Here is a 12,249-nt window from a genome sequence, read left to right on the forward strand (position 1 = left end):
AAAGTATTGAACAATGGGTGCAAGCATTTCATGTTTTTGTTTCGGTATACATTCAGGCTCACCCATCCAAAACTGTCAATCTCATGAAGTATGCTGATACAATTCAAACATTAGCCAGACGCTCGGGATTTGCTGCTGCTATGTTTTACAATACTAATTTTCGGAAGTGGCTACAGGTCAACTCCGTCATGCCTTGGGATGAGCTCAATAATGAGCTGTATATGCATGCCTTAGGGATAGGTTTAAGGTCATCTCAGAAAGGGAATGCCCAGCAGCCCTTTCCAGGTAACAAACCCAACAAATTCCCAAAGGGTAAATGTTGGGACTTCCTCAAGACTGGATCATGTTCCCGGGGGGCACAATGCAAATTCGCACACACATGTCCCAAATGTGGAGGACAACACAGCTTGCAACAATGTAAAAAGAATGCTTCGCAAGGGGCAGGGGCAAAACCAGCACCCTCCCAATCCTCAAATAAATCGTAAATCAGATAGCATAAGTTACAAACAATCAGGAAATTACTTACCAACACCAGTCAAATTTGAAATTTTGTTTCCATATTTAAGAGGCTACGACTTTGGTAAAGTTCAATTTTTACAAGACGGTTTCAAAGTTGGTTTTAAACTGCAATATCGGGGGCTTAGACAGTATCGGGAATCTGTCAACTTAAAATCTGCAAAAGATAACATTGAGGTGCTCCGCCGAAAAATTTCACATGAAATATCAATGGGGAGAATTGCTGGTCCGTTTATCAGTGCACCCTTTGAAAATTTACAGATTTCCCCATTAGGTCTTGTCCCTAAAAAAGAGCCAAATGAGTTCCGTTTAATTCACCATCTCTCCTTTCCAGACGGTTCTTCGATCAATGACGGTATTGCCCCTGAGGATGTTTCAGTTAAATATCCAACCGTTTCAGATGCAATTGGCCTGATTAAGTATTTTGGGAAGGGTGCTCTTATGGCAAAAACAGATATTGAGAATGCATTTCGCATTATTCCTATTCATCCACAAGATCACAATCTTTTAGGAATGAAAGTCGGAGAGCATTATTACTATGACAAGGTTCTCCCTATGGGTTGTTCTATATCATGTCGTTTGTTTGAAGAATTTAGTACAGTTCTGCATTGGGTTTTACAAAATAAATTACAGACAGCAGGTGTTACCCATGTTTTGGATGATTTTCTGTTTGTTGCTCCCAAAAACTCAAATAAATGTCAGACAGATTTAGAAAATTTTCTAAATCTGTGCAAATAGGTCTGTATTCCAATTAAACATAGTAAAACTGTATTACCATGCACTACCATAACATTCCTTGGGATTGAACTAGATAGTATCCGAATGCAAGCTAGGTTACCTAACGATAAGCTAGTGAAAATACGCAATCTGTTAGCCAGTTTTCAGCAAAAAGCAAAAGTAACACTTCGTGAACTACAATCGTTGATAGGCTTGCTGAATTTTGCTTGTAGTGTGATAACTCCTGGTCGTCCATTTTTACGTAGATTGATAGAGCTAACAAGAGGCTTGACAAAACCCAATCACCACGTCAGACTAAACAGAGAAGCCAAAGCCGATATCAGAGCTTGGCTACATTTCATACAATCTTATAATGGGGTCACCTTGTTCCTGTCGGATATATGGGAGTGATCGGCACGTTTACATTTCTATACAGATGCTAGTGGAATAGGGTTTGGAGCGGTTTTGGGAACAAAGTGGTTTTTCAGAAAATGGTCAAAAGATTTTGAGTCTTTTCACATAACAATTAAAGAACTTTTTCCTATAGTCCTTGCTGTCCAGCTTTGGGGGAATTATCTTCAGAATAAGTGTGTACTTTTTCATTGTGATAACTCGGCAGTTGTCGCAGTGTTGACATCACATACCAGCAAAGATTCAACTATACTGAAATTAGTACGGAAGCTTGTGGTTAAATCACTACAATTAAATTTCATGTTTCGTGCAGAGCACATCATGGGGAAACGAAATGTGTTAGCTGATCATCTGTCTCGTTTACAGGTAGACAGTTTTCGGCTATTGGCCCCGCAAATGGACAACGAGGCAACACCCATACCGGACAATCTGTTGACCATCTGACAACGCATGTTCAGAGCCTTTTGAAGGATGCTATCGCTCCTCAAACACAAGCACTGTATAGACGTGCTTTCCAGGCCTTACATCAATTTGTAAACAGGGATTTTCATTTACAAACATGCTTGCCCACTACAGTAGGCACTTTGGTCTACTTTATTGCGCATTTGTCTCAGCAAAAAATGGCAGCAGCTACAGTGTCGACTTATACAGCAGCTATCGGTTACATCAACTGCTTAGCCGGTCACCCGGACCCAACTCAATCATTCATTGTAAAGAAAATATTGACTAGTATTCAGAGGGGTTCTTATCGTCCAGAGACACGACTTCCTATTACACCAAACATACTGAACAAACTAGTTCATTCCTTACCTCACATAGCTTCGTCACATTATCAAGCATGCATGCTAAAAGCAATGTATCTGTTAGCATTTCATGCCTTTTTACGCGTAGGTGAAATCACTATAAACAAATCTACTTCGCATGTCTTACAATTTGACGATGCCAAGATCATTTTGGCTGGCTCAAGACCTTCCACTCTAGAGTTGACGTTTAGGTCATTTAAGGGTCATTACAATATTCGTCCTGTCACCCTAGCAATTCATGCTAAGAGTCAGGAACTTTCCACCTGCCCAGTCACAGCTTTGTACCAATACATTCAATTAAGGTGTGTCTTACCAGGTCCATTATTCACATTCCCAGGAAATATCCCAGTATCTTACCAACACTTCAGTTTATGTCTCAGAAACTCCCTGATATGGGCAGGCTTTCAGCCAAACCAGTATACCAGTCATAGTTTCCGTATTGGGGCTGCCAGCACAGCTGCAGCGACGGGGGTTCCAGATGAGGAAATACAACAAATGGGCGGGTGGAAGTCGTTGGCTTTCAAACGCTATATACGGCTCCCTACTCTTTATGACATACCAACCCCGTTATACTAACGGTTGCTTTCACAGCAAGCTGTAGCTAAACATTTCAATCTTTAAGACATCCATTCACTTCACTGTTGGGTTTGGTCTGGACGAGTTTAGCTCAACCTGGGCATAGGGTCGAGGTTGTTAAGAGTCTGTTCAATCTGTACATTTTTTATGTGTTTCTATGTTATATTGTTCAAACTGTACATTTTTTGTGTTCTAGGTTATATAAACTTGGTACAGAATTTCCGTCAATAACTTACATCCTACTGCATTCTTGCTAAATTTGAATGGCAATGTACATGCGATTGTTTTCATTTCATAGTACTCATAATATCAGTTGAAGTGGATACCAACCTGGGCATAGGGTCGAGGTTGATTCTTCTTCTTGGTTGATGTATGTATATTAAAAGTCATAAATAATTTGTACACCTGATTTAAATATTGTATGTCTTTCAATAATTTGTGTTATTGATATCCAGATAACCTGGGCATAGGGTCGAGGTTTCTGGATCTAGTCGTGTACATATATATACCAGTTATCTTTAATTTTACGGATGGGCGACTGGATGCTGAATACATGGTGTTTCTTTGTATAGGAGAAACTAATTTGGACAATTCAGTGTATACATGTTTGGGGTTTACCCCTTTTAGTTTGATTACTCATAACGTTTTCCGGCGTTGAATATAACACTGTCCTAATTTGTGATAATATCTTGGGATTGGTGTGCTTATAACATTCCCATGTTTCCATACCTTTTCTTTGTCACAAACTCTTATTGTTTTATGTTTAAATGCTTGAAAATACGTTATTTGTATCTTAATTTTTGTGTGTGGAATGCAGGCATTTTGTAAGTGCCTGGATATCAGACTTTTATCATCATATCATTTCACTTTTGCTGTGGATCTCTTATAGATGCAACGTTACCTCAAATGCTTGGAAGCTTAACTATGCATATATGTATGACATGTAACTGTTTTCTTTATGGTAATGCGTTGAGCATCTGTTTTAAATGTATATCAGCAGTTTTATAACTCATGCATCACATATGAATTATTATATTATACATTAATTCGGACACGACTTCGGGTGGGTTATGGTTCCTGATCATTAGGATAATCAGATACCATTGTGGCGGTTTTGTATCCCCACCTTGGACCAAAGTTCGATTCATATGGTTGATTTTATGAATATCAACTTGTATTGCAAGTTTGTTTCAATTGTCGTTTAATAAATAAACGGCCAATTTCAATTCAATCTATGGGTTTAGTTGTTTGTCTTCTTTGGTCAACAAGCTTGTCATGTCCGAAGTCATGTATAATAAACAATTAAAATGCAATTTTAATATCATTTATACATGCTAAGGAGTAAATTAAAATACATCTTGAATTATGTAGCATATATTAAATGCTTATTATAATCCCTATCAAAGGGTTTCATAACAGAGTGAGGGCGCATGGTTATGGAGGTGAAAGGTCACGCGCAGTGATTTTACTATATATACCTATTACACGTAACAGTAGCTACCCAGCCACTGAAACAGACTGCATCACTAATGGACACAAGTCAAGGTCAGTTTGTGTTTACATCATTTTAAGGTTGGAATTTATCTACCCGCCTCCTCCCCAGCATCCTCCTGTTGTTATACTATGTTACTTGTATCAATTTTGAACATTTTATGTCGACATGATTATATCATTGAATTTCTGGATATTGTATGTGGTCAACTTTTGTAACTACCTTTACATCTAAGTTTCACACATATGAGTATTTTGTTGTAACTTAAGTTTTTAGTTTAAGGTGGCGGTTTTGTATCCCCACCTTGGACCAAAGTTCGATTCATATGGTTGATTTTATGAATATCAACTTGTATTGCAAGTTTGTTTCAATTGTCGTTTAATAAATAAACGGCCAATTTCAATTCATGTATAAGATATTTTAATAGAAATTTTTCATTGTGTAGACGTTATAGGCATCAACTCATCGTTATAATCGAAGATAGTTGTCTTCGAATGAAGTGTTGAAGGGAAATTTAAGGTTAATAAATATGGAGTGGTCGGATGGCACAGTGGTAGCTCAATTGCATTTCCATTAATCGACCGTGGTTCGATTCCCCGACTGGACGAGAAAAGGTATAAGGTCACTTGTCCGACCATGTGCATTTTCACCGTGTTCTCCGGTTCCCAACGCGCTACAGGCCAGCAAGTCATGATTTATATAAGTTGTTATTTTGTTTTCGCAATTGTTGTTAGATAAATACATTACAGTAAACATTGTACGGATATAGATTTTAATTTGATACAGTGAAGTTGACATGTTTAGGGACTGTCAAACGTTTAGCAAACAAACAACGTATCTCGAGGTTCTCGAGAAATCACGTGACTAAGAATTTGATTACAACCATATGGGAACTAAACTCACTGGAATTTAAACGTACCGACAATCGCGAAGTTCAGAAGGATGCAGACGTGTTTAATTTTCGCTGCTTTGATTTTTATATCAAGGCATTATGAAGTATTTTGCTACGAAGAGGATTCGGTGGAGAAATTCGAAGAGAGTAGTTTAACAAGTGAAGTTGTAAGACTTTTGAACGGAACGTATTTCAATCTCAACGAAAAAGTATGTCAGCTACAAAGGCGAGTCGATGCTATTGGAGGAACGACAAACTCGACCAGTCAGTGTCCATGTAACAATACGGAAATCCTCGAATTCAAAAGATCAGTATCCAACGAACTAAATGATTTTTCAAAAACACTGTCAGGATTTGAAAATGAAATTCGTACTTTGAAAAATGAGCAGGCTGAGTTACGAGAGTTAGTGCAGGGCGGAGGAGACAGTGACGGTAAGGGATGTTTCCATGCTGATTTTGGATCAGTTATATTTAACGGTTATGTTAAGCTGCTGAAATTGATAAAAATAAAGATGAATGATGTGTTATTATATATAGAGAATATCTAGTAGCTACTAGCCTTCAGCATCACTAAATATATTGTGTGACTAATATTTTGACTGCGCAAATGAAATATATTAAGATATTAGCCACACGAGTGAAATGTATTTGCTATTGCTGAAGATACTGTTAGATCTGCGGTCGCCTGTCAACGGCTCACAATTATTCCCCATATCGTAACGTGATGTATTATATCTTGTATTATGACGGAGAGCAGATACAACTCTTCATATTCATCATTGTCCTTTGTAAGCAGTGTTCTGATTGGTCAAATCAGAAAAAGTGATATTTTTCATAAGTGAAGAATATCAGAAAACGTGATATGTTTTCAATATCACTTTTATAGAATGAATAATTTTCGATATTTCATATGTAAAATTGTAATAAAGTTGATTATTAAAATAATATATATTGAATTTTCATACTGATTTTGGATCGGTTATATCATATTAACTGATATAATTGTGTGAATTTCGAATAAATATCAGATAGACAATTTACCAACTACCATCAATATGAAGTCACGTATTTGTCTGGGAATGGAATGATGTAGATGACAAATATGAGAATAATCATGTGTGTACGTAAAAAACGCTTTTTTAGAGTTTACAGCGAACTCTTAAGACTGAGAACCAGTATAGCGTGCCACATTACTGAAATCTTACACCCCTTATCATTCCGATCGGAGCTCCCTTTCGCTCACGCCACAACTTTCATTATCAATAACACATTCAATCTGACAAAACACCATGAACGTTCAAATGTCTTATCGTCCTATTCCCAAGGAAATGGTAAAAGCTTACAGATGTGGGTTTCTTAACGGTATATGTATGTTTATCATTCATTTATTTCATTTTTGTTCCTTGTTATTTTTTTCGCTCTATTTATCAATTTAAAATATCAATATATATATTGTTTTTATATTTAATCACCATTGAGACCTATACAGTAATACTGTAATGCAATACTGATATAATTACATAAATAAACACTCCACTCAAGTTATGTACCGAATAAAGAAATATTTTTTGTTTGAAATTATTAAATGCTGTTTCCATGGAGATCTTGATTATTGTTTCATACTCGAAGGCTGCTCAGTTCACAAAGCGAGATAGAATCGAACAGAAAATATCCCTTTTTAGGCATATTCAATCATATATTTGTAGGTACCTGGTAGCCAGATACATTTTACAGGAGGTAGACGCTTTTTGTGTACCGGAAGTGTTATCATGCTAATACAATTAATGCTTCAAATCTAAATGAGTCCAGTTGTTGAAATTTTGGTCATTGGTAAGTGAGAACACTGATTAAAATTATTGATCATAGATATATCCGTTTTGGAGATGTTGACAAACATATATACTGTCGCTGTATAATGTATATGTCTCATTATTAGATGAGACAACCTCTATAATTTGGTGTAGATACTGAAGCTTTTGCAAGGCCTTATGATGGAACATTTTGACAAAAAAATGAATAGTCAACTTGATGAACTAAAACATTTGACCGGATTTTGTGCGTGATGTATATCGACATTAAATGAAAATAAAACAGGCTATTCCAATGATAGACAGCTAACCGACAGATTTCCCTCTTGGTTTGTTTTTGTTGTTATTACGGCTTGATATGTTAAACTATGTTGAATATCTAATGCATTCGCCTCTATTTATAGCTAGTAGTACTACTACCACCGCCGCCACCACCACGGCAGAACCAGAGTGTGACGATGGCTGGATCATGTCACCTGGGGGAAAGTGTTACTATGTCTCCACCACTTCTCAGAAAACTGAGTGGAGTAGAGCTATTGTAAGTATTTAAATCCATTGTTTTAATAAAGCTTATTTATTTTTGTTCTAAATCTAAACTCATCCTTATGTTCCGTCTAAAAATATTTCTTATTTCATTGTTTTAGTGATCGACATTCATCTAATTATAACGAAAAGTTTCCTCGCAATTGCAAATATGTAGATACGAGTGTTCCGGCTGTACTTATTTCACCTTTAATAGTTCGTTTTAGTTCGCTAGTACATTTGTGTTTTTATCTGCAGAATCGGTGTTCTGACATGGGAGCAAAACTAGTTGAGTTCCAAACTAACGAGGAGGCACAGTTCGTGATGCGAAATCTGCCATCACGTGTTTGTATGTAAACTTCTTTACCGTTTCTAATACACCAAAAAAATCCAATGCTCTTATGCTAATAAATTGGATTAAATGAAATCAGTAATGTTCAATGTTACTGTTGTATCAAAGAGAGATACATGGAATAGATCATTGGACAATGGGAGTTTAATCAGATGACTTCATAATCCTCACGTAAATGAAACATCGTTCGAACTCAATGTGACTTAGACTGAGAAAAATAATGTGGAGGTAGGTACGCTTGACCGAAACCATTAAAAGCACATTGAGATAGCCTTTTCACTTGTTGGTTTTGTACAAGACAAGTGAAAAATTGAAACTATTGCAGTCCGGTTTATATCTAAAAAAAAAATATCATTTTCAAAAATGGTCCAAAAATGGTCAAACATTTTAAAACAATACGAACTTGAATTCGAAGTCAAAAATCATTTCATCTACATTAAACAACTAGCTCAACCTTACCCAGTATTCAATATTCTAGACATCAAACCTCATATATTATTGAAAAAGTTACGGATAATAACTCGTCTGTGGCTGTAAACATACCATACATATACAAAGTTTGTTACTTTCAGCTACAAGTGACATAGTATATACCGGACGTAAGAGGAATGATGCATACGTGTGGGTTTTCCTCAGTAACGATGAGCCTGTCGATACAGCGGTGAGGACATGGGGTAGTGGAGAGCCAGATGGAGGGACTCAGACATGCGGATGTACCCGAAAGTCAGATGACTTCGAAATGCTGGATTGTCTGTGTACCGGATATAACCTCTTTTATATCTGCGAGAATTTGCGTAAGTCATATGTTACTATCATATGTACTTTTATTTAAAAACATGTAAAGGATGTTGGCCATATTAAATTTCGTTCATCAAACATGATTTCGTATACAGGCTATTTTATGGGGAATCACACACTGCATGTATTAAAAAAAAAATATTATGACATTTTTTGAAATTACTCTGGTAACAAAATTAGTCAGAAGGAATGACACGCGACTATTTGGAGTCCATATAACTTTTTCCCTATTCACACAATCGTCGATTTCTACCAGACAATATTGCAATAGTACGCCAAATCTGTTTAGCTATGCAGATACTTCTATGTCGGTGGATTACTCTATACTGCCTTGTATGTTAGAACACACTGCGTGGTACAAAGAATATATATATATATATATATATTTCATTTTGTAAACGTTGGAATACTATTCAGCTAAAGTTGGTGTGATCATAATGTTGAAAGATGACACATCTCCGGAAATTGGCTGTAATATTTTTTTCGAAATAAGAAAAGTGTGTTGTATATTTTTTTATTATCTCCTTCAAATTAATTGAATAGTGTGTTGCATATTTTTATTATCTCCTTCAAAATAATTGAAATTATTCTTTTTTTAAATTTCTTTTACGTTCTATTTTTGTTAAGTAAATTCATTCTGATGCTTTAAGGTATACATTTCTATATCCTGAGTTTCAATTTTGATGGTAATTGTCGGCGATCAATCATCTGTAATAAGAACGCCTATTGTTATTCCATCAATAGCCAGACCTGTTAGTACGACTACCGCCACTACAAGTACCACTTCCGCCGCCACCACTACTGGTGCACCAAAAGACTGTGACAATGGCTGGATTTCATCTCCAGAAAAGTGTTACTACGTATCCACTACTTCCGAGAAAACAGATTGGGGCGTTGCAGTTGTGAGTTGTAATATCTCTTCTGTCCTTTACCTTCATAATCAGTATGATAATGTCTCTTATGCATGCTTTTTAATATAGAAAAAGGAAAAAGAAAAATCGACAATCAATACACTATGCAGTTTTAATCAACGGCTAGAAGAAAATTGAGTAAAGATTTGGTGTCATCTGTTAAAGAGGTTTGTAAATGATGTCGCATCTCTAATCAACTGCCTAGCTTCGATATGATGGAATATTCTACGCCAATGTCATTGCTTTGCCCATCACGCATTTGGTCACTTTTTAACCTGATGACCATATCCATATTTGATAGTGTCGCAACGTGGGAAGATGTTTCACATAAGCTTGTTTCAGTATCCTCTGGCAAGAACCCCACTTAATCTTAGCAATAATTATTTTCCAGATGTATTGGTAAATGAGTCATGTAGGCATTTGTTCAGAGAACTCGAAAACAAAACATTTTTTGTGGTTCTCGTTATACATAAAGAACGGAGCCACGTTTCATTCATAGAAAATGCTCTTTAATTCTTTAATACGTTATTCAGAAAATCATGCAATTTAATTGCCTCAAATATATGTTTGCATTAAAATATGTTATAATCGGACACTACCAAAACAATCGTAGTAAAGAGGATTTTAGAAATTTAGAAATAAGTCCATATTTAATGATTTGGCGTCATTTTCAAGAATTCCCTTTTTTCACTACTGCAGTCTCGGTGTACTAAGAAGGGGGCTAACCTAGTGGAGATCAAGTCGGACAAGGAAGCTCAATTTATTATGGAGAATCTGCCAAGTCGTGTTGGTGAGTAAATCACGTTAATTTGTCTATTCTTATTTGCATGATATAATCATAATAGTATAATCATTTATATATTTAATTTTTAGTTAACACAAAATCACTTTCAAAAACAAAGCTCGTCACTATAGGAGTAATGGAGTCAACTAGTTGAAACAAAGGGAAAATATTACAAAATATACAACAGGATTATATTTTAACACAATGTAGCTGCTTTGAAATTTGTTATACTTTGCTATATAAAGGAATAATTCATAAAGCAAATTATCGAAAACGTTTTTATATCAAATTATGTTCACGTCAAATCAAGCAACACAATAGTAAGACGTGGTATATATCCTCAGTATTCGTCTTCGTTTATGAACATTGGAGCACGCCATGAAATTCCAATACGTAACACAATCATATCCTAAGCGAAAGTTTCATACAAAATAACCTTGGAGAATGACTCTAGAGACATTGCCACCTCTGTAAACAGTTCTTTGATATAGCAGATTATAGACACATTAGTGTAAATGTAATTTCTCGAATGCTTGCAGTAACCTGTATGTAATGTTTTAATTAATTTGAATAGTTATATGGTTTCAAATGTACAAATGAACTGGACGATGATTTGAAATAAAACATCAAAAAATATGAAATTGATTAAATAATAAGGCTTATGCTCCTCGACATCCAGGTTTTGATTTTCGTTTGAACTGCTTTGAGTTTCCACTGCCACCTCATGTTTATATACACTTTAAGCCCTTGGTATTATTGACAAGTCAACGGAGGAGGGAATAGCGTATCTAAAGTTTCAATTTGATATTTCATGCTGATATGCAGAATTTAGTTATAGTTTCATTACTATGAATATATAGAAAATGTTTATAGATAATAACATATTCCAATTAGTCTCCACAGATCTAGCCTTTTGCAAAGGTCGAATGAACAAAGGTCAAACATGTCTTTTAAAAAAGTCCTTGTAGTTGTAGCATTTATTAGTAACCTGTAGTCACCCTCTCAATTTGTTAATGTAAAATACAATTATTTAAACTGACATACATCCTTCCAACGTTATTTTACATGACAATGTGGTCTTGTCTCTCCAGGAACCAGTGATATAATATACACAGGACGTAAGAGGAATGATGAGGAAGTTTGGGTCTATCTCAGCAACGACGAAGTTGTCAAGACGACTGAGAGGTCCTGGGCTAGCGGGGAACCAGACGGAGGGACGCAGAGATGTGGATGTACCAGACGGTCAGAAAACTTCCTGATGTTGGACTGTTTTTGTACCGGATATAACCTCTTCTATATTTGCGAGATTGTGCGATAGTCATATTCTTGCGTGAAAATCACACAATTATAGCTTTTGAGAAAACTATAATAAAAAAGATCATGCAATACAACATTTTGTTTCTTTGATAGAGCATGTCTGTCATATAGTGGAGAAGCAACAGAACTGTCATAGTTGAACAAGTTGCACATCAAATGAAATACAAGCTTGAAACCTCTCTATATTTCTGTTTATACATCTTATTTTGTATATCTTTATCAAGCTAACCTATATGATCCCCTGTTGGTTAATTCTCACTAAGTTTCCTTCAAATCTGCTCCGTTACATTAACAAATCATAAGTAAAATTTGTAATAAACATATAAAGATCAAACGTGAACCAAATTTAA

General features: G+C 35.7%; 1 protein-coding gene and 1 long non-coding RNA gene across 2 annotated transcripts; both read left to right on the forward strand.

Annotated features, from left to right (window-relative positions):
* Positions 1–3,935: 3,935 nt before the first annotated feature.
* Positions 3,936–4,922, forward strand: LOC117317003. Its single transcript, XR_004530074.1, has 2 exons — positions 3,936–4,128; positions 4,798–4,922. It is a non-coding gene; the product is annotated as an uncharacterized LOC117317003 (long non-coding RNA).
* Positions 4,923–5,397: 475 nt separating this feature from the next.
* LOC117316856 (low affinity immunoglobulin epsilon Fc receptor-like) lies at positions 5,398–11,973 on the forward strand. Its single transcript, XM_033871636.1, has 7 exons — positions 5,398–5,839; positions 7,620–7,753; positions 7,996–8,086; positions 8,662–8,883; positions 9,632–9,789; positions 10,498–10,588; positions 11,674–11,973. Exons 1-7 carry the CDS (start codon positions 5,458–5,460, stop codon positions 11,898–11,900), a joined length of 1,305 nt encoding a protein of 434 aa, XP_033727527.1. The 5' UTR covers positions 5,398–5,457; the 3' UTR covers positions 11,901–11,973.
* Positions 11,974–12,249: the final 276 nt, after the last annotated feature.

This window comes from Pecten maximus, chromosome 18 (genome assembly GCF_902652985.1).
Source record: "Pecten maximus chromosome 18, xPecMax1.1, whole genome shotgun sequence".
Classification (NCBI taxonomy): domain Eukaryota; kingdom Metazoa; phylum Mollusca; class Bivalvia; order Pectinida; family Pectinidae; genus Pecten; species Pecten maximus.

Excerpts from the sequence above, each read along its gene's own strand:
- LOC117316856 (XM_033871636.1), top strand. The coding sequence starts at position 5,458 with ATGCAGACGTGTTTAATTTTCGCTGCTTTGATTTTTATATCAAGGCAT. Across the intron at positions 8,087-8,661 it reads AAATCTGCCATCACGTGTTT|CTACAAGTGACATAGTATAT; the intron begins GTATGTAAACTT and ends TGTTACTTTCAG. Across the intron at positions 10,589-11,673 it reads GAATCTGCCAAGTCGTGTTG|GAACCAGTGATATAATATAC; the intron begins GTGAGTAAATCA and ends TTGTCTCTCCAG.